The sequence below is a fragment of the Falco biarmicus genome, chromosome 7 (genome assembly GCF_023638135.1).
Source record: "Falco biarmicus isolate bFalBia1 chromosome 7, bFalBia1.pri, whole genome shotgun sequence".
Lineage (NCBI taxonomy): Eukaryota > Metazoa > Chordata > Aves > Falconiformes > Falconidae > Falco > Falco biarmicus.
In genome coordinates this window covers 9,777,860-9,798,186 of record NC_079294.1, presented here as the reverse complement: position 1 = coordinate 9,798,186, position 20,327 = coordinate 9,777,860, and the positions used below count along the sequence as shown (strand labels likewise).

At 57.2% G+C, this 20,327-nt stretch overlaps 1 protein-coding gene across 1 annotated transcript; it reads left to right on the top strand.

Moving 5' to 3' along the window:
- The first annotated feature begins 6,352 nt into the window (after positions 1–6,352).
- On the top strand, positions 6,353–12,907 carry VRTN (vertebrae development associated). Its single transcript, XM_056347889.1, has 2 exons — positions 6,353–6,486; positions 9,911–12,907. The coding sequence occupies exon 2, from the start codon at positions 9,912–9,914 to the stop codon at positions 11,937–11,939; it is 2,028 nt and encodes a 675-aa protein (XP_056203864.1). The 5' UTR covers positions 6,353–6,486; position 9,911; the 3' UTR covers positions 11,940–12,907.
- The last annotated feature ends 7,420 nt before the right edge of the window (positions 12,908–20,327 follow it).

Genomic DNA, 20,327 nt, shown 5'->3' with positions numbered 1-20,327 from the left:
GGAGCCAGGGGATCTGGCACAGAGATGAGATGGCTTCGACTGTCTATCCCAAACCCTTCCTTCTACCTCCTCCTCCCTGCCCTTTGTCCCGTCCCTGTCACCCACAACCACCACCTGATAAAGCACACGCTGGCAGCTCCCATTAGTGAATCAGCTCCAGGATTTTTCATGGGACCTTACGGGTCTCTTCCAACTTGGGACACTCTATGATTCTATGGTTCGAAGGCAGCCAAGATCAAGAACAAAAGAGAAGTGCCTTCTCAGTGCCTCTCCATCCCCCCACCGAGGCTTTGCCCTAGACACTCAGAGCTGCTCTCGGCACAGAAACATTTACATCTTTTACAGCACTCCGGCTCTACTTCTCACGTTTCTCCCCCAGCAAACACCATGGCCATTTCAGAGCGTGCCTGGGGGCAGGGCTTGGGAAAGGACTGGGGAATCACAATTTGAGCGGGGTTTTATGGCTCTGTTTACACTGCAGGGCCATATCTCAGCTCCCTGACTAGCTACAGACCCAAGAGAAACCCCCTCTGCATTGCTTACCCATCACTGAACAGCCTGCCATGGATCCAGGGAAGGGACAGCCAGGCATGGCTTGCTAAGCCCTGGGCTCCGTGTGGCAGTGCAGGTTAACTCCTCGTGACGTTTAACCCCAGCCCCATCTGCTCCTGCTTGCTAGGTGTGAAACATCCCATCCCCCCCCTCCCCTGCCTGCTGTCCGATGCATTTTCCCCCTGCCTGGGACTGATGGGGGAAGCCCCGGTCCAGATCCTCCCGCAGCCCTGGCCTCCCAACCCCTGCCTCCTGGCGGTCCCTGCTGCCCCTGTGCTGCCATTCCCCTGTGCCCCCTCTCTGCCTGCTGGCCTGTAGCTGGGATGGAGGGAGCAGCCTGACAAACCCATCTTTCAGTGCCTTTGAGGGGAGTAAGTGGCCCTGGGTGCTCTCTGAAACAAGCAGCAGCTGTCATGACCACCAAAAAACCCACAAAGCTGCAGCCTTGACTCTGCTGCTTGCTTTTCCTCACGTTTCCCATCCCGGTCTGTCTTAATGCTGCCAGCTTTCTGCAGTCTTGCGTAATGGAGCACTGCCAGAGGAGTATCGCCTTCCTGGGCTTTCCAAAACTGGATCCGCCACTTCCTGCCCGTGTTTCCAGTCTCCAGCCTCTTCATATGTGCCCGTCCTCCCTGGAGCTTGCAGCTTCTTCAGTTTGGCATCACCTGCAGGCTTCAGCCCCCTCTCTGACCATTAGTAAGGAAGGGGTAAGGGAGACTCCCATCCTGAGTTTCAGCTCTGTCCGTGTCAGGGTATGAACTTAAACAACTAATTTTCAGCTGGATCATCAACTTGAACTGACTGACAGAGTTCCCCACACCCCTGTGTCACCCCACAGCAGAGGGTGGGGACAGAGAACCGAGGGGTGGTGAACAGCAGGGGCCAGGCTCAGCATGGCTTAAACCTCTACAGAGCCACACCACCAGCCCCTGCTGTGATATCTTAATGATTCTGCCTTTTCCTCCTCCACGCTCTGTGCCTTAATTAGCCTTTCCCTGTCCTGTGAGCCAAACTGTTCTGCTTTCTTTTCAATCCCCCTTCCTTGTGCCTTGCCTCTAACAGTGTCTTTCTACTGTACATTTCAAAGGCTTTGCTTGCTGCGTCTCCCCCGTGCTGGCATCGGCTGGTAACACCCCAAAGCAGGCCAGGTCTGCCACAAACTCACAGCCATTGAAATGGCTTCGGGCTCTTTGGATCTGGGCAAGAAGCAGGCATGGGGGAGGAGGGGTGGAAGGATCTTCACCATTTCACCTCTGGGAAGAGTTATTAGTAACACAGGAAAAGCGAGGGGGAAAGCAGCCCCCTCTTCCACCCACCCTCCCCAGCGGAGAGCCTGCTGAGGGCAGAGTGCTTTTATGTGCAAGTGGGAGGGAAGGAGAGTGTTAGGGCTTCAGAGGGAAACGCTTTGATCTTGACTTTGAATCTCCTGCGGTTCCTGGCTTTCCCCCACCCCTCCCACCTATGGCCAGGACCCCAGGATGTGGCCAAGACTCCCGGTCCTCGCCCAGCACTGTGGTACTGCACTTGGTGCTTCATGTTTCATTCCCTCCCGTGTGCCCAGGAGCCTTGGGGAGCCTCGGGGAGCAGGAGCACAGTGCCAACACCAAGTTCAAACCTTCCCTCCCATCTCAGAGAGCGGGAAGGGAGAGGGAGCCCAGCTGGATGGAAGCCAGAGGGGAGAAGAGCCCTAAGCTGAGCAGAGGAGAATTGGAGATGGGACTTACTGTCAGGGCTCTGCTGCCCCAGGGCAGGGGGCAGGCAGACCTGGCTGTCCTGGGCGCTCCTGGTGCATTGAACTGTTCAGTCCTGAACATCACCCAGAAGGTGAACTGGGAGGCAGCCACCATTAGGAGAGGGACAGGGTACTCTGGGTGGCTCTCAGGGGACAGCACCGATGTCCTCTACTCCCACAGGGAGGGAGAGGAGAACAGCAATGGGGACCCTGAGTGTTCTCTACAGGATGGGGAGGAGGCGGCACTGAGGGGTGCTGGAGGAAGGGGAACGACCCCGAGCTCTGTGTGCCTGCGGAGGAAGAGGGAGACAGGGTGTGGGTGAGCCTTGTCCAGGATGGGACCTAGTGCCCAGGCCAGCTCCCCACTTCCCTTGGGAGACGAAACTCCTGGCTGGGCCTTGCCACCAAGCTGTCCTATAGTTCAGGCCACATTCTTCTGCCCTCTGTGCCATTCCTCTGTCCTCAGTCACACAGCTGAAGTCACCCCTGTTAACCGTTCTCACTCACTGAAGTTGATGCACTCAGTGTCTCTGCCTGCCCGTTCTCGATTCAGCACCACTAAACAGATTTTGCTCCTCATATTGTCTCCTGTAATTCAATCACTCCAGCTCCATTGCTCCTGGCTGAAAACTCCCTGTAGTTTGTCACTCTCCCTCTTAGTGTGATGTGAGCAGAACTGAACGAAACCGTCTGTCTGATGGTGCTCAGCACTGTCCTGGGCCATGCACAGACAGGAGGGTGCCCCACAGGACCTCTCCGCAGAGCCCCGCAGTCTGTCTAAGGAAGCCCTTGAAGGGCTCCAGCACAGGCGTGAGGCAGTGGGCTCAGAGGTGGTTTCAGGGCTGGGAATGAGAAGTACTAGACAATGTGAACCCCAAAACAGGACTTTTGCATTTTATTTGAACAAGTTACTACAGAAATTGGGGCAGACTCTGTGTCTTCCAGGTCCTTGTTGGGCATAGTCACACCAGAACCACTTGGCCTTCCTCCCCCCGAGACTGGTGGGCAGACTGCAGCTGCAGCAACCCTATTTCTGTTGCTAACTCAGACTGCAAGCTCTGCTCGTTGCTGTTCCCTTGTGCAGCAATGCCAGGCACAGGGGAGAAACCTAGCCAAGACAGCAGACACTTAGGACCCTCCTGGAAGCCCCCATGCTCTCAGTTCTCCCACCCCCTCAGCAGTCCAAGTTCCCCTGACTCCCCAGAGGGATGACAGCACTTGGATTCAGACTCTGCAGTGCTCTGGAGGAAGAAAGATGGGAAAAACAAAAGCCAGGGCACCAGCAATGTCTTTAAGGGGGTGGACATGTCAATTTAGCCCATTTATAGATCATAGATGGATCATAGGATGGTTTGGGTCAACCTGTTCCAATTCCAGACGTGGTTTTGGCAACCAGTCCACAGTCTGACCTGCCCCAAATGGCATTTGGCTATCCGAGGTGTTTCAGCCATATCCCATCCTATCTGAATGATCTCCCCTGGTCCAGCCATGGACAGTGCTGCTGTGGGTAGGGTGCTCTGACTCCCTCCGCTCCTGGAGGTCCCCCAGGTGGCAGTGGAGGTGGGACTGGGGAGCTTTCCTGCTGGGAGGGATAGCTGAGTGTTTGAATATTGCCCCCAGATGCGGCACTGTTGGGATTTTCACATTCCAGTGACTGAGCCAGAGGAACAAGAACCCAGCACCAAGTCCCTGGGACACCCTTCCTTACTGGAAATTTATCTATTGAACGTGGAGGTTGCTCTTGACCTGGGAGAAGACTCCATGCCCAAACCTGAAGCAGTAAAACCTGCCTTCCAGCGCAGCTGGACGTCTGCACCTTTTCTCTGGGCCTTGTCCAAGAGAGGATGGGCTGCAGCAGGCAGGTTAAAGCACAAGAGGCAGAAAAGCTTCTGGCAGCCAGAGCTAAACTACAAAGGTCTCCATGGCTTACTGTCATGCTCTAGCATCCTGCACCAAATCAGGCAGCACTTCAGTCCCCCACCAAACTCCTCCAAGGAACAGAAAAATGTTAACTACTTGTTTATATGCTGGAAGCTGGTGTGTGCAGTCATCTGCATAACAGAACTGCCCAGGCTGTCTCTTTGTGTGTTTTCCAGCTCCTATGTTAATCACTGACCCTGCTGACTCCGGCATTTACCAGTGTCTCGCTGCCCTGTGAGCACCGCTTTGCATTTGCAACCAAAGAAGTTAAAAGGATGAAGGATGGGAAGGGGAGCTCAGCAGCTGTGGATATGAACACCGGCCTGCTGGGGAAAAGATCCAGGATTGGCCAGGCTGATAGTGAGAGTGGAGCTGGCTTTGGAGATATGAAGATGGCCTGAGGGAGCGAAAAATTAACTAGGAGACGGTTTAGGTCTCTCTTCCTTGCACTATAGCTTTTCTGTGTCTGATGAGAGTGACCCCTGTGAGCACTGAAGGCCACGGTTCAGTATCAGCTTGGGTGGTGGCTGTTAGCTGAGGCTGGGCTGACTCAGAAGCAGCCAGTCCACAGCTTCCAGGGAGCCCATTCCTCCTGTCAAACCCTCCTCGCCAGGCCTCCTCCTGTGCTCCTGGGCTCAGATGTAAGACAAGAGAAGTGGGAAAGAATGCTCTGGGGTATGTGCTTCTGGGGGAGGTAGGACGCAGGGCAGCGAAGGTGTGCCTGGATGTGTGCTGCGATGCTTGCTCCCAGACTGGCGTGGAAGGGAGGGCGGCAGGAGAGGGAGCTGGGCACATGTCCCCTGTTTGAAAGGTCGGTGTTTAACTTTCCTCCTGAATCACACAAGAATCCCATACGTGGTGGCTCCATGAGCGCCCCTGCCCTCGCGTTGCCAAGGGAATAATTGCTACAGTGAGGTTCTCCACGGGTGGTGGCAAGCAGGCAAGCAAGCCCTTGTTGCCTCTGACATTGGGAGTTACTTTGTGCGCCTCACTGGGTGGGGGGGTTGCGGCAGGTCTCAGGCTGGTCCCCAGGGGTAGGCTGGTTAGGGGAAACCAGATACTGCCTGCAACCAGAGCTACACAACACGGGGAACGTGAAGCATCGAGACCAGGTGGTGAAGAGCCTGACTCTTCCATGTTGACCAAGCTGTCGTTAAAGTACATCTGGCCCTCACACCCAAGAGCAGATGGGGACCTGTTGTGGGGTGATGTAGGTTGGGACGAGGCAGGTCCTTGAAGGAAGGTCTAGGGGTTTTGGGCTTGTGAAGAGGACATGGGGTGGAGCTGGCATGGGCGGCTTAGCGATGCTGGAGCGAAGCGAGCTGCCTAGCGCGCAGGCTGTTTGCACAGCCTCACGTGATGCCCAAGGGATGGGATGAATCCATTGTGCTAGCCGGAGTTAAGGAGGGGGACCTCGGCCCCGAGATTAGGCTGGGGAGGCAGAGGGGCAGAGACAACGGGGAGGAAGGCTGCTCCATGGAGGGCCCAGGCATGGGCAGGCGAACGCAAGCCTGCCCAGAGCCGAGGGCAGGGAGAAGGCTGCCATCAGTTGGGTGCCTCCTGCAGGCAAACGAGAAGGTTTTGAAGGGCAGCGCAGCTGAGCTTCATCAGCCCTAAAAGCCCGGGGGGCCTGCCAGCCTGGCCCTGCCAGGGAAGGATGGGCACCGCTTAGGGAGGGGAGAGGGCAGGGAAGCTATCTCCTGGAGGAAGGAGTGTGGCCTCGGCACAGCGAAGCTGGGAAGGGGGGCAGACACCCACCCGTGGGCTGCAGTGACACCCACTCGCGACCCGCCTGCTCCCCGAGGGACACGAGGGATGCCCCACGCCGGCACGCAGCTCCCACCCGCCGCCTCAGCAAGTCCGTTGCCTGCTGTGGGGCCGCAAGCCCGGGCGGGGTGTGGGGCAGGAGGATGCTGTGGGGCGGCGGGGGAGCACCGGGGCAGGGCGGCGGGCCCTTTAAGCGCGGCGGCGGCGGGACAATGGCCATTATCACTTTAGCTTTGGAAGTGACCCCCGGCCCGCTCCGCTTTCATCTGGGCCGGGGCCGCGGGGATGGCTCGCTTCCTGGCGGGGGAGGGGAGGGAGGGGGCAGGCGGGGAGGGGCGGCCCGGCCCGGCCCGGCTCGGCCCGGCGCCGCACGCGGCCGCCCGCTCCCGAGGGTCACTGCGGGGCTGGCACCGGGGCGGCGGCGGCGGCGGGTCCGCGCCGCTTCCTGCCGCCGCCCTTAAAGGTGCGGGGCGGCCCAGGGCGCGGGCGGGGCGCGACCCGACCCGCGGAGCCAGGTGAGTGCGGTGCCGCGCCGGGTGCCGTCGGGGCCGCGGCTCCCTGCCCTCCCTCCCTCCCTCCCTCGCCGCCCGTCCCGCTGCGGGCGGGCACCTTCCCCCGGCGGCCGGGCGCCCCGTCCCGCCCTGCCCTCGGTCGCCGCTCGGCAGCTGTCCGGGCACCGGCCACCTCTTCTCCCACCCCGGGGCTGTTCGTCCCTTTGTCTCCCGTGCTCCCATCCGGGGCGCGGGGCAGTCCCCGGTCCCGGGGGCGGCCGTACGGAGCCGCCTCCCGCCGCGTCGGAGGAGAGGCGGGGGCGGCGGCGGGGGCGCGCTCCCGGGTGGACGGGGCGGGAGGCGGCTGTCAGGCGCCGCTCGCACACCGGTGGTCAGTGCCCCGGGCCGAGGGGCGGCTGTGGCCGGCCTGGGCTGCGGGGCTGCGGCCTGGTGGGAGCGGCTCCGCGCCTCCTCTCTCCCCGGGAGAGCGTTGTCCCGTTTCTGGGCTTCGGTGGGGATGTGGGCGCTGGCAGATGGGGCTGGCTCCTCCGGCTGCCAGCGCTGCTCACCCACCCGAACGCCCCAGGGATTTCTCGTGCGGTGATGTTTCTCCTGGAGGCTACCGCTTCCGCTGCGCGGCTACAGTGGTTCAAGCCTCCTCCTTGCAAATGGGAGCCTTCACCGCTGGGGTGGCCTGAGCCTGCGGCTGGGGCTGGGGAGCGAGCCAGCCAACCTGGCCGGGCTGGGGTTTGTGGACAACCCTGCTTCCACAAGGCACCAGCGGCCCTGGGCAGCCAGGGGCTGAGGTCTTCTGGATTCCTGCTGGTTGGAGCCGTTTTTGGGGCTGGCTGGGGGAACTTGCACTACTGGATGCCACCAGCCCATCAGTTTAGGTGAGGGAACACGATCTGCAAGTGTTTGCTTATCTGTTAGAATGCAAAAGTGGCCAGGTTAGGTAAAAGCTTCTTTATCAGCAGCAAAAAGCTCCCTTGGTTACCTCTTGGTGTTGAGGCAGTTTAAGGAGCACTTGTCTGTCGTGTTCAGCTGGCTTTGCTGGGGGTGTGTGGGGATAAACGTTCCTCTGTGTTGAGAACTGCTGGGTTTGATCTGGCGGCAAACCCAAGCCACCAGCTTGGGGGGCTTCTGCTTCTGGCTTGCCCGAGTCCCTCTCCACCCTGCCCCACGAGCTCATCTCTGCTCTTCCAGCTGCAGTTAGAATTGCTTTCGAGGTCCTGCAGCCAGGAGCAACAGGACACCTGGCAGTGACATTGAGGCTGTGGGGTTAAGTCCCGTGCCTCCAGCTCTCCCTCCCGACCTCCCTCTCCCCACAGGCTGTAAGGGGGTGGGAAATGCCCACCAGCCCATAAAGACCAGGTTTGTTGCTGATGCTCCCTAGTCTATGGCAACGCCTCACCCCCTCCAGGGGAAGAGCTTGACTTGCCTTTCCCGGCTTTGCTGGCAGGCCAGTGCTCAGCCAGGCTGCGGGGGCTGAAAGGGGAGGTGGCTGGCCCTGAAAGGGTTTGGCAGGCCACAGAAAAGGAGGGCTTGGGCTCTGCCAGCCCTGCAGCTCTCCTGAGGGATGCCTTTGCTTCAGCTCCTCAAGCACATGTTGTTCAGCATGGGCTTAGTCAAAATTTCTATAAACTTGTACAAACTGCCAGGAGAACAACAGTACAGACCTGATGTGACAGCCCAATACTTGCTTGGGCTGGGTTTTTAGGACAAGTTTATCTCCCCTGCTTCACAGCTGTGTGCATTCTCCTCTGTTCATTGTCTCTGATACCTGATGCCCCACAGCTGTGGGAACAGCTGTAAGAGGGCCCTGGCCTCCAACATGCAGGAGACCACGGAGGACTTTGGAACAGGGGAAGGGACTTGATTTGGTGGCTAGCTGTGGTCTGATTAAAGGCAAGCTGTGGCAGCGGCAACACGGAGGCTCCCTGCAGTGAAGTAGCCTGGATGCGGCCATGTGATTCCATGGCACCTCGTTGCGTTTGCTGTTTGGTCACGGCCGGGGGCTGTAGATGCTACAGTAATAATAACCTTATCTGTAGCAGGGCACAGGGCTGAGAACTGGGAGAGGTCAGGCAGGGCATCTGCTTTACTGTGGCGCTTCTGCTTTTCCTGCCTGACTGCAGTTTCCCCACCTCCCCGCAGAGCTGTGCGTGCACAGCGATACCTGTGAAGTGCTGTGGGAAAGGCGGGCTCTGGCTGGGTTGTGGATTAAGTAGACTGCTAAGTGATGTCCTGCATGTTGAGGGTGGCATGTGAACGAGCCTTAGGAGAAAATGGAGGTGACTGGGTTTCCTAGCTGAGTGGAGTGTTGCGGTCCCTGGGAGAAAACTAGTTCAGGAGAGAGTGGCTGGGGTGAGGGGCCTGAGCGGGCTGGTAGAAAAAAGGTGTGGAGGAGGGTTGCGTTAGTGGAGATGGATGGTGGGATAAGGATTGTACAGTCATTACAAGAGCTCCTGGAGTGGTGGGGGCAGAGCCACATAGGTGTTAAAAAGCTGACAAAGGAGGGGATGCAGGTTTGACCCTTTGGATTGCCTGAGTGGGAACTGGCATGCAGAGGGAGGACAGGACTGGGATGGGCTTAGGCAGGGAAGAGGGTTCCATGCAGCCTCTGAACTACCCATCCAGTGCTTGTGCTCCGTCTGTGCTCTTGGGCTGCCTCCTGCCTGGTAGCTCGTCTAGGAGAAGCCCCCCTTTTGCAGCTTCTCCTTGGCCGGCGTTGTGTGTTCGCTGAGCAGCAAGTGACATCTAGTGTCGGCTCAGGCAGCAGTAACTGTGGCTTGGGCTGGCTCCGGCTCTGCTCCCGCCGGGTTCTGCAGCAGCAGCTTCGGTGCATGCAATGGGTACGGCTGCAGTGCCCTGCTCGGGGGGAGGGGGCAAGCTCCTTGCCCCTTCTGTTGGGTGTAACACCTTCAGCCAGGTCCCTCCAGGCAGTGTTGCTCTGTCACAGGTCCCTTCCTGCAGAGGTGACAGACGTTTCCCCTTTGAGGCTCTCTTCCCTCTGGGCGCTGGTAGCGGGCTGGTGAAACGAAAGGGATGGAGCCACTGGTGGGAGGGGGGGGTGCAGGGATGAGGCCGGGTGCGAAGCCGGGTGCGCAGGGTTGGGAGGTAAGCTGGCTTCCCGCCCCGACGGATGCGGTTACTCCTCAGTTTCACCCAGATGAGTGACTCTGGAGGCCGTGTGCCATGTGTGCTGCCCACAGGAGGTCACTGGAGAGCCAGCTGAGACCATGTCCCTGCCCCGGGTCTGCCCTGTGAGGACCCAGGTTTCCTCCTTTGTCCTTGGGAGTGTGGGTGGAGGGGTGAGCCATGGCCTTTCCTTTCCCCTTTTCGTCTGCCCTGTCCTTTGGGGAAGAGCTGGAGGCCAGGCCCCTGGCAGCCTAGTGTGTGCGCTGCCTTCATCTCGAGTGACTTCTTTCTCTTTGCAATCCTTCAGGATGATCCAGCGGCACCAGCTGGTGCAGTCTGTGCTGCAGGAGCTGCAGGAAGCCACTGAATGCTTTGGTCTGGAGGGCCTCACCAGTGCTGCGCTGGAGGCAGAGAGGACCCTGTCATCTTTCTCCCTGCCTGGCTATTGCGGGAGGCAGTTCCAAGAGGAGCTGGAGGTTGACCGGGTAGCCAGGAGCCTCTATCCTGAGGATGCCCCAAGTAACATGCTGCCTCTGGTTTGCAAAGGTGAGGGGAACCGCCTCTTTGAGGCTGCCAGTGTGCTGCTCTGGGGCAACCCCGGCCTCAGCCTGGAGCTGCAGGTGCGTACGGTGGTGGAGATGCTGCTGCACAAGCAATACTACTTGAATGGCATGATTGACTCCAAGGTGATGCTGCAGGCTGCCCGCTACTCCCTCTGCACTGAGGAGACCCCAGAGATGACCAGCCTCCCCATGGCTATCCTGGAGGCCATCTTTGATGCTGATATCAAAGCTACCTGTTTTCCTGGCACCTTTGCCAACATGTGGCATGTCTACGCTCTTGCCTCAGTACTGCAGTGTAACATCTACTCCATCTACCCCATGAGCAACTTGAAGATCCGGCCCTACTTCAACCGGCTCATCCGGCCCAGGAAATGTGGCCCACGAACCTCCACGCTCCACATCATGTGGTCAGGGCAGCAGCTCTCCCGGCAGGTCTTCAAAGCGCAGTACTTTGTGGCCGTGGTTGGCCTGGAGGAGCTAGAACCTACAATGCCTTTGCCAGAGCCTCCTGTCCAGCCCATGAAGACCCTTGAGCTGCTGAACAGTGACCCCCAGCTGACCTACTCCAACCTGCGTGACCGGTACAGCATTACCAAGAGCACCTTCTACCGCTGGAAGCGCCAGTCTCGTGAACACCGGCAGAAAGCAGCTGCCAGGTTTGCAGCCAAACACTTCCTTCAGTCCTGCTTTCAGGAGGGCAACATAATCCCCCTCCAGCACTTCCGACAAATGTTTCCAGAAATCTCCCGATCCACATACTATGCCTGGAAGCATGAGATGCAGAGCATGGTCAATGGTGATGCCTGTGCTGTGGCTGAGGCCCACGGGTTGCAGGAGCTTCACAGGGATGTCCCAAGAAAGGCTGATGTGTATGAGCCAGCAAATTCACGGGGGCCCTTAAGACCCCCAAGTCCTTCCCTAGACCCCATCCAAGCAGGAATCTTCATGCAAGGAGCCAAATCCTACCTGGAGAAATGCATTTCCATGAACACTCTGGTGCCTTACAGGTGCTTCAAGCGCAGCTTCCCTGGCATCTCCAGGTCCACTTACTACAACTGGCGAAGAAAAGCAATCAAGGAGAACCCCAACTTCAAACCCCCTCAATCTCCCTTGGATAACCAGAAACCTCTAGTGACAGGAAAGCCGTTCCTGCAGTTGAAGCCAAGCAGTGTGCCTGTTAAGAAGAGGCTGAATGGAGACCGGCCGGCACCCAGGAGTCTCCTGCAGCTCAAGCCCTCTCTGTGCTGGAGAAAGCAGCTGCGAGATGTGGCCAGGAGGCAGGTCCAGCAATGGCGGCTGCCATTCTGCAAGTACCGCCTGCGCTACCCATCTCTCTCCTCCACAGCCTATTGGTTTTGGAATGGCAGTGGCCGGGCCATTGGGCAGCATCGCCTGCCCTGGACCAGCTCCAGCCAGCTGTTGAACCGGGTGGCTTCCCTGGCACCTCTGAGAGCCGAGCCAGGCCTCAAGCCCCAGTGCCACATGGAGGTAGCCGCCAAGCACCTAGATAAGCCAGTACCAGCCATGCCATACAACACCACCATTTCAGGCTATGCCATGTCGGAGAGAGCCAACAGCCAGATGTTTGTGATGGATGTGATTGCCACTGCCCAGTTCAAGGCACAGGCCAAGCTGTTCTTGCAGCAGCGCTTTGAGTCGAAGACCTTCCCTACCTACAAGGAGTTCAGTGCCCGCTTCCCACTCACGGCCCGTTCCACCTATTACATGTGGAAGCGTGCCCTGCATGATGGGCTGACGCTTGTGGATGCCTGAGTGCCAGTTGCCAGCTGGCTTGGCCACAGCTCCTCAGCTGATGTGCCCTTTGGCTCTCCGGTGGTGTGCCCTGGCTGGGGCCCTGCTCTAACTTTTGTTCTGGTTTGGTTTTTTGTTCCTTGTCTCTGGCTTTCTTTTCTGTGTGGTTCAATCAGGTATGGGAGTGTCCCTGCAGTGCCCATTCCCAGAGACGGGTGGAGTGGAAGAAGGCACTGAGCTGTCCCAGAGGAGAGGGGCCAGGGGGTTTGTCCTCTCTGTGCTCGGAGGGTGAGCCAGGGAGGAGGCAGTACTGTGCCAGTGTCATGATTTGCTGCTGGGCCTCTTGAGACAGAGGATGTGAAGGTGTCTCTGCCCCTGGCACTTGCTTGAATGAGTAATGTGGATGTGCAGGATGAGTGTGGAGGTGCCCAGTGTCCCCTTGGCAAGCCAAGCAGTGCTGGCTCAGCTGTGGATGAAGAGGGTCTTGGGGAGTGCTCAGCTTTACAGGAGGAGCATTTTTGATCTGGGTTCTTCCCAGCTAAGGAGAATAAAAGCTTCACTCGGGGTCAGCATCAATGCCACCTTGGCTTTCTGGCTTCCAATACCTGCCTCTGGCTGCCCTGATCTTCTCTAGAAGGAGCAGGGACTGGTAGAGGAGGGGACTTGTTTGTGTTCCTGTTGTAGTCTCCTGGGAGCACTAAGCTAGGAGCTGGTGTCCTTTGCAGGCTCTGGAGAAGCTGTCCCTGACCTTTCTGGTCTTGTAACAATAACATTTCACACAGTCCTTTACTCTCTCACAGCTGGCAGCTGCCCTGCTTCCCTAGGGTCTCTATTCCCTGGTGGCTGGGAGAAGGCAGGGAGATGGAATGTTGTGTGCCCAGTGTCCCTGCATCCCCTGCACCATGCTGCAAGCTGAATGCAACGTGGATGTCTCCTTGCAGCGAGCCTAGATGCACATATCTCTCATTTGTAAGAAGCCAAAGCAATAAAGACTCTTCCACTCCCAGTCCTGTGCTGTTTCTTGCCCTTGCTTGTGTGATTTCTGGGCAAGGCTTTCTCTTCCCTGTCTGCATTCTAAAATGGGCTTGTGGGCAGGGAGAGCCTGTGCACACCAGGTCCTCTTCTACTTTCTGGGACCTGGTGGGGAGCCATCTGCTCAGAGGTGCTCTGGAGGCCTGGCAGGAGCTGTGCTCTCCCCGGTGAGAGGTCAGGACATGCCTCCCAGTTGGGATGCAAACCTGGGGACGGTGCAGTGGGCACAGCTCTGTGTGATAGCAGGGAAGTGGTGGCAACATCTGAGGTGTCAATGAGTGGTGCTGCCCTGAAGTGATGGTGCTGCACTGGAAGGCTGAAACCAGCTGTTGGCACCTCTGCCCTGCCAGTGTCTTGGGGTGCTGGGCTGTGGGGGGGGTCTGTGTGGCCAGGCTCTGCCAGAGCTCTCCAAACAGCCTCATCTCCTTCGTGTGTGAGCTCCCCTGTTGTGTCTGCCAGCAGAACTGAGCTGGAGGATGCCTGGAGCTGGCTGCTACTGCTGAGGAGGGTGATGATAACTGCCCTTATATCACAGGGAGCTGCCAGGAGTCACAGCACCCCTAGGCGTGTGAGGGGAGAGCCTCTCGAGCCCCGCACCTATGAGATCAGCCCCTGAGGCTGGGTCTAACAGCAGGGCTGAGTCTTTCTCACCCTCAGGTCTTTACAGGGGCATTGGGATCGTGGGAGACCTCATGAAGAGTTGAGATGCAATAATGTGTGTTGTGGTGTCCCATTCTCCTCCCCCGCCCACAATCTTGCTTGCAAGTAACTTTTTTTTTTTCCTTCTTCAACATGTCAGATCTCTCTTGGCTGCTGTAGCCCACTCCTGCTCCTGACATGGTCTAGCTTCATTCCCCATAAGCCTCCTAGGCAGAGCGGGGGGACCTATGCTAGGAAGCCCTGCTGAGCTTGCTTTGGCAACAGCCTGCAGGAGAAGGGGGTGCTGAGGGTTGTCCTGTGGTATTCTTGGGCACGAGCCACATGGTGGGGCAGCCCTGGAGGAGCAGTGCTGAGCCAGCGGGACATCTCTTGGGAAACCATTTGGCTCCTTCTCCGTTGTGCTGGTGGGATCTCACCACCATCCATCCGCCCCGGTGCACTCTGTGTGGTCCCGGAGGAGGGGGTCGGGGGCAGCAGGTGATCCAGGTGGGGAGCAGGGAGCTGCGGAGCGGTGCTGTGTGCTGCTGCAGAAAGCCCTGGATGCTCGGGGTCTGTGTGTCAGGGAGTAATTGGAGCAATTAGCTGCCAGCGACTTCTCACCAGCAAACTCCTCCGAGGGAGTAAGCTGGTAATTACTCCAGAATGATTACCTGTGTCTCCAGACTGCCAGAGGCTGGAGGTAGCTGCTTTCAGCAGCAGCGGTGGCTGCAGCAGCTTCTGTGAAGGTGGATGGGAGACCCTTGGAGCATTCCCTTCCTTGGCTGAGCTAAGGAGCAGGGAGGGTGGATTTTCTGACTGTGGGTGCTATCACAGGTCCCATTTGGGTGGTCCCTGAGGCTGGGGCAGACCATGCCTGGCAGCAGGGCTGTGGCTGGGGTATCCATGGGCATGGCACAGCATGGTGGGTGACTGCTAGCCACTGCTGAAGGCAGATGGGCATCAGGAGAGCCTGGGGGAGCCTCCGTGGTGGGAGGTACGCAGTGCTCTGCAGGGCAGAGGGATGGCTTCTCCTTCCTATCACCTGACTCACCCCAAGCTGGGAGCATTGCATGCCTCATGCCAGGGTGCAGTTGCAGGATGAATCCCTCCTGGGTGCCAGCCTTGGGCTCCACCTCCTTGCAAGACATTTTTGAGGACCCCTGGTGAAGAGATCTAGGTGCGATGGGTTTTCTACCCTTACCTGGATGCCTGAGTGAGGCATGGCAGGAAAATAATACTCATCCCTCTGAGGGGTTTCAGAAGTGCCCTTACGTTCCTCCCTCCCTGCGCCTTGATGGCAGGAGGGTCATGGTGGGTCTCTGCCAGTTGGCACCACCTAAATGGTGGATGCTCGTTATTTACTGATGTTGTTTGTGACTGAGCAGATTTTAAATGGGGGGAAACTGTAGCACTTGATTTGTACCTGTCATGCTGCTCTCATGTTGAGCTGGTGGTGGGAGATGAATGTGAGGTGGCCTCAGCTGCTCTGCACTGCACTGCTGGGCACCAGCCGACGTATCTCTCCCTTTGCATGTGTGGAGTGAGGTTTAGCTCAGGTGCCACCCAAACTCCCTCACGTGTGGATGCTTAAAAGTACCAACTCCAGAAAAGATGGAAATTAACAGGTAAGTGAAATGCAAAGGCTGGGGGGCTGCAAAGCCTATGCAGAGCAGCCCCCTGCCCACCTGCAGTTTAGAGCTCTGCTCTGCCACTAACACACCCCATTCGTGTCTGTGGGAGGGGGTTTGCAGGTGCAGGGGGTGGGCAATACAGTACAGTGGAGCCTGCCCAGATGGCGTGCCACGTCAGTATTCGATTATGTCCAAGCAAAGCTTTGGGGCACTTAGCTGGTATGTTAGCTCAAGCACCGCTTTGCCTCCAGAATTTGCACAGGCACCTGGTTGGTTGGTGCAAAGAGCAATAGTGTTGGTCTTAAAAGCATCAAGGTAGTGAAAGGGTTGAGGTTTGCAAGATAGCTCCTGTGCTTTGCTGGGAGCATCAGGGCGGACATGTAGTGGTGGCAGGAGGACAGAAAAGTCAGTGTCGCCGTTCAAAATTGCTCCTGAACTGGCAAGCTTAAAAGCAATTAATTATCAAGAATACCTGTTTGGGGAGGGAAGAAAAGAAGATGAGGAGAAAAAGGAAAAAAGGGATCTTTTAGGTCAGTCCCCTGTGTAATTCCCTCCATAGGTGCAGACTACAAACAACTAGTGCTGTTGAACCAACAAAGCTGTTGAGAGGAGACTCCTTTTCCTCCTGTGCTCCCAGGGTACTGGTGGGGAACCATCTGCCTCTGCCCAAGCAGGTTAGTTACACCAGCCATGGCCAGGTCCCCATTCCCCATTCTCCTACCACCCTCTCTGCCTCCTTCCCATTAAGCCCATCTCTCACATCTGGTGGCTGAAAATGTCTCACAGAATCCAGCTGTGGCCCACTGCTGCCCTGCCTTTGTCCTTCATTAATATTTTTGCTGAACCAATTTGCCCTGTAGATCTTCATGTCAGATCTGCCTTTTTCATGCTGGAGCAACGGCTCAGGCTTTTCCCTGGTCCCTGCCAGCCGAGGAGCTCTGGCAGCCCCTCATCACATCTCCTTGCATTTCATCCCGTCTCCACCCCTCCTGCCTTCAAGGTAGCCCAGTTTCTTTACTCTTCTTCTGTATTTCAAAACCCTCCGGATTTTGTCTCAGCAAATGGCAACAAGGCACCCCTCCTTCCTATGCCAGCTTGCTAGTAAAAACATAGAAGATCAATCCTCACACGGATCCTCAAGGATTTTGCCCTCCAGCCCAAGAGATCCTCTGAAATATTAATAACCTCTTAGTACCCATCTTAGCTTTCTTGAACCAGCCCCCACCTGACAACTGTCAGTGTGGCTCGGTCCCAGCGCTTTGGCCAAGGTCCAGATACAGCATTCCCTGCCTTTCCTCCTCTGGAAAACAAGTCAGCTGATGTGTAATGCTAATTTAGCACAGTCAACATCTGGAAAATGCCAAAGTTTTGAAGAAAATAGATATGAAAGCACTTCAGGAAGGAAAAACTTCCATCTTTCTAGCCTAGTACTGTCAAGAGTTTACTGCTTGTGCCTGGACTTTGATATATTACTTTGAGGATGGCATTTTGGCAGATATTGCATTTATTTGCATTTCATTTCTCCTTCCCCGGCTTCTTCCTTTGCCCCTCTTCCCATCCCTCCTCCATCGCTTCAGTAACCACAGCACTGGGGGGAGGTAGGAGAGCTGCGGCGGGATAGACACTTCCAGATACTTGAGGATGAAGTTATCTCTTCCGAGCGCTTCTGCCACTGTGCGGGAGCCTGCCTGTGCAGCGGGAGGGCTCCCTTGCCCATGGGGCTGTCCCTCAGCTCCCCAGGCCAGGAGAAGGCAGCACCCCCACCACACTCCGACTTCTGCAGGACATCAGGTTTGATCCTGCCTGACATTTTGATTAAGCAACAAGACTGATTTAAAAATGAAGCCAGCAAGCACTGAACAGATTAAAACCCAATTAAATGCCATGCCTCCAAAAGTAAAGAAAGATCCCTTGTGGAGTGGGGTGATTTCTGCTGGGAAGTCTCCAAAAGGCCCCAGAGGATGGGATTGAACTGAGCGCAGCTCTGCAGCCAGAAAAGCTCCCGAGCAGAAATGGGGGACAGGAGGGATGCGTTGTCTATGTCCAGCAGTAGAGAGGTTGCAGGACATGGTGGCATTTTTGGAAGTGAGTATCTGGAAGAGCTCAGATAAACCAGGGAGCTTCAGAGAGGAGCAGCGGTGGGGAAGGCGTGCTGTGCAGGGAGGGAGCCCAGCGGCTCAGCCTCCCCGAGGCAGCAGAGGTGACAGTGCGGGGAAGGGGAGCTGGGCAGACCCTGGTGGCACCAGGGCCAAGGGCTGGCAGCAGAAAGGAGCCCCCTGCACATGTGGGACCTAAGCAGTGTGTTTTCAACACCAGCAGAAATCAGCCATGAGCCACTTTTCAAAGGCCCGGGTGGCTGCTTGGTTTGCTGAGAAAAGGAGGTGGAAAAATGCCAGCCGTGTGGAGTGCGGCGCGGTGGGGGGAGAAAAGAGGCTCTTCCACCACTGCCCCCACCCTGCTGGAGAGGCAGCACCAGCTCCCCTGCTCCTTGGAGCTTGGCCTGAGGGATGATCCCACCCATTTGGCGTGGGGGGCACGGGTCCTGTCTGGCCTGTGAGCTTGCAAGTCAGGCGCTTCTGGCACTTCTTAGCCTTGAGTCTCCAAAGCTCGCAAAATATGACTCGTGAGGATATTTAAACCACATTTTTCAGATACACCTTCTACAGGCAGCTGAGGTTCACTTGCAAAGCCCTGGCCTCTGAGATCCAGCCCACGCACCAACTGCAGCAAAACTGAGGTCAGCTCTGGAGCAGCGCATCTGCAGATGTGGTCCCCAAACATCCCTATGCCTGAGGACACCACCTCTGTCCCCTCCTGCACCACTTGTCCTCTGCCCCATGGGGACAGCTCGGCCCCACCGCTGCCTTCTTGCATGTGTGGCTACCGAAGGCTGTGGCAGAGGGACCTGGCGTCTGCAGGGAGAGGAGTGGTAATGAGCCTCCTGATTTTGCAGCAGCTGATGCCTGAGTGATGGCTCTTAATTGGCTTCTCTCTGCAAAAATCCTCTCCCACCAGCCCCAGGAGAGGTGGTATTGCCACAGGCTGTGCCTCCCTGTGCTCCCTCCACTACAGGCTGGTTTTGGGGAGCAAAGGGGAAAGGATAAGCTAGGCAAAGAGATGCACTGCTAAATGCTTTTTTATTTTTTTTTTTTTTTGACAGGAATAGAAGATTTGCCCTGTCTCAGATAATTAGCTGTTTCCTTACTGGATTGCTGTGAAGGGAAAACACTGACTGTGCCATTCAGTGAGGTGAAAGATTTACTTCACTTTTATTTCCCTGTGTCTCTTGCCAGCCTCCAGGCAGATGGGGGGAGAATCGAGGCATTTCTGCCCCACCAGCACTAGTTGCAATCCTGCCCCACTGATGGGCACTGCTTGGAGAACCAGCAGCAGTTTTGTCCTGCCAGGTGCTGGGAGTGCAGCGGCAAGGACACCCCGTGTCCTGCCCCACTGGTTCCCACATCACCCACCTTGGGGCTGAACCCCGAGGAAGGGCAGGTTGGCTGGGAGGTTGCGGGAGGACCGGTATCCCCAGTGGATCCCTTTGGCTGGGGACAGGGTCCTGTAGAGGTCTTGTGTCCCCCACAAACCACACCAGCTCCTTTGCTCTTCTCATCCATCCTTTTGCCTCATCCCTGTGGGGAGAGGAGCAAAAGCCAGCGTGGCTCCATCGCAGCATCTCTTATAGTGAGAAGAGATGCTGGGACCCTTGTGGGATATCACTAACCAACTCCCCTCCACCCCCAGCTCAGAGAACCCCAGATCTTCCCTCCCCAGCCCCCATCTGTAGCCAGTGGCCCCGTTTCAGCAGCTGCTGTGCTTGCTGGGGGGCGAGCAGTGGGAGCAGAGCTGGGGGAAGCAGGCAGTGGATCAGATGTGCCGGTCGCTCAGATCTGTGCTGAGGCGCTGATGCTTTTTTCCTTGGCAGTTTTCTTCCTGGCTGCATCCCAGAAGAAGGCAGGATTCAAAGGCCACCCCCGCCCTTGGCACAGGCTCTGTCCACCCAGTCCTTAGCTGCTTCTGAAGACAAAGGCCCGCTAGGAAATGCTCACCTTGATGTTGCAGAGGTTACAAAAGGAGCCCAAGCTGGAAGACGACATTTTTTCCACTGCTGGGAAAAGAAACCAAAGCCCAGCACACCTCAGACAGTGCTGCTCTGAGCTCCTTGCTGAGTGAGGAGCATCTCCAGGGCAGGAGAAGGATGGAGGGGATGTTCAGCCAGATGCAGGGGCTGGCTTGGTCCCTGACATCTTGTCCTCACAGCAGGGAGGGCATCTGGGACACCTGGTGATGACACCTCTCGCAACCCAAGAGCTGCCCAGCATGTGAGACGAGAGGTGTGTCTGCGCCAGGCACGGGGAGAGGGGCAGGGGATGGGCTTCCTGGTGACTTTCTGTCTGTCTCTTGGTGTCACCAGCTTAGGGCAAGGGCTGGGGGTGCTGGTGGGACAACAGGGCCAGAACAGGGGTATTCAGGGAGCAGTGGGCAGGAGGCGATGGGATGGGGTTGCAGGATCATGCCTGTGCTGGGGGTGCTGGATAGCACCTGTGTTCACAGGGACAGACAACGGCAGCTGGCTGGCAAGGAACTCAGTGGCAAATAGATGTCCAAGTTATGGATAGCGAATTACTCATGAGTGGAGAAGGGGAGGATTGTTCTGATACACCATGGGACTCTACAGCACCTCTCCTGATTATGTTTTAGAAAGAACCAGGGTGCGGGGAAGGACAGCAGGTTGCGGTGTACACCCTTGTGGGACATCACTAACCAGGTCCCCTCCACCCCCAGCTCAGAGAACCCCAAATCTTCCCTCACCAGCCACCAGGAACCCCACTCCACCCACTCCCCATGCCTGACCCCGCACTGGCACAGACCGTCTCTGCACTCCCTGCCCTTCCCATCACCTCCCACAGCTGCAGCCTGCTGGGCTCCCCACTCTGCCTTCTCCTTTCTGGGATAGACATGTTGCCAGGCCAGAACTTGAGGCTACTCCTCTTTCTGGGTATCCCCTGTGGGATCAGGACCATTACAGAGCTCTGCTGTGGAGCTGAGGGTCCTGGGTAGGACAGACAACCCTCCTCTGGTAGGACAGGAGGGAGGGGGTGAA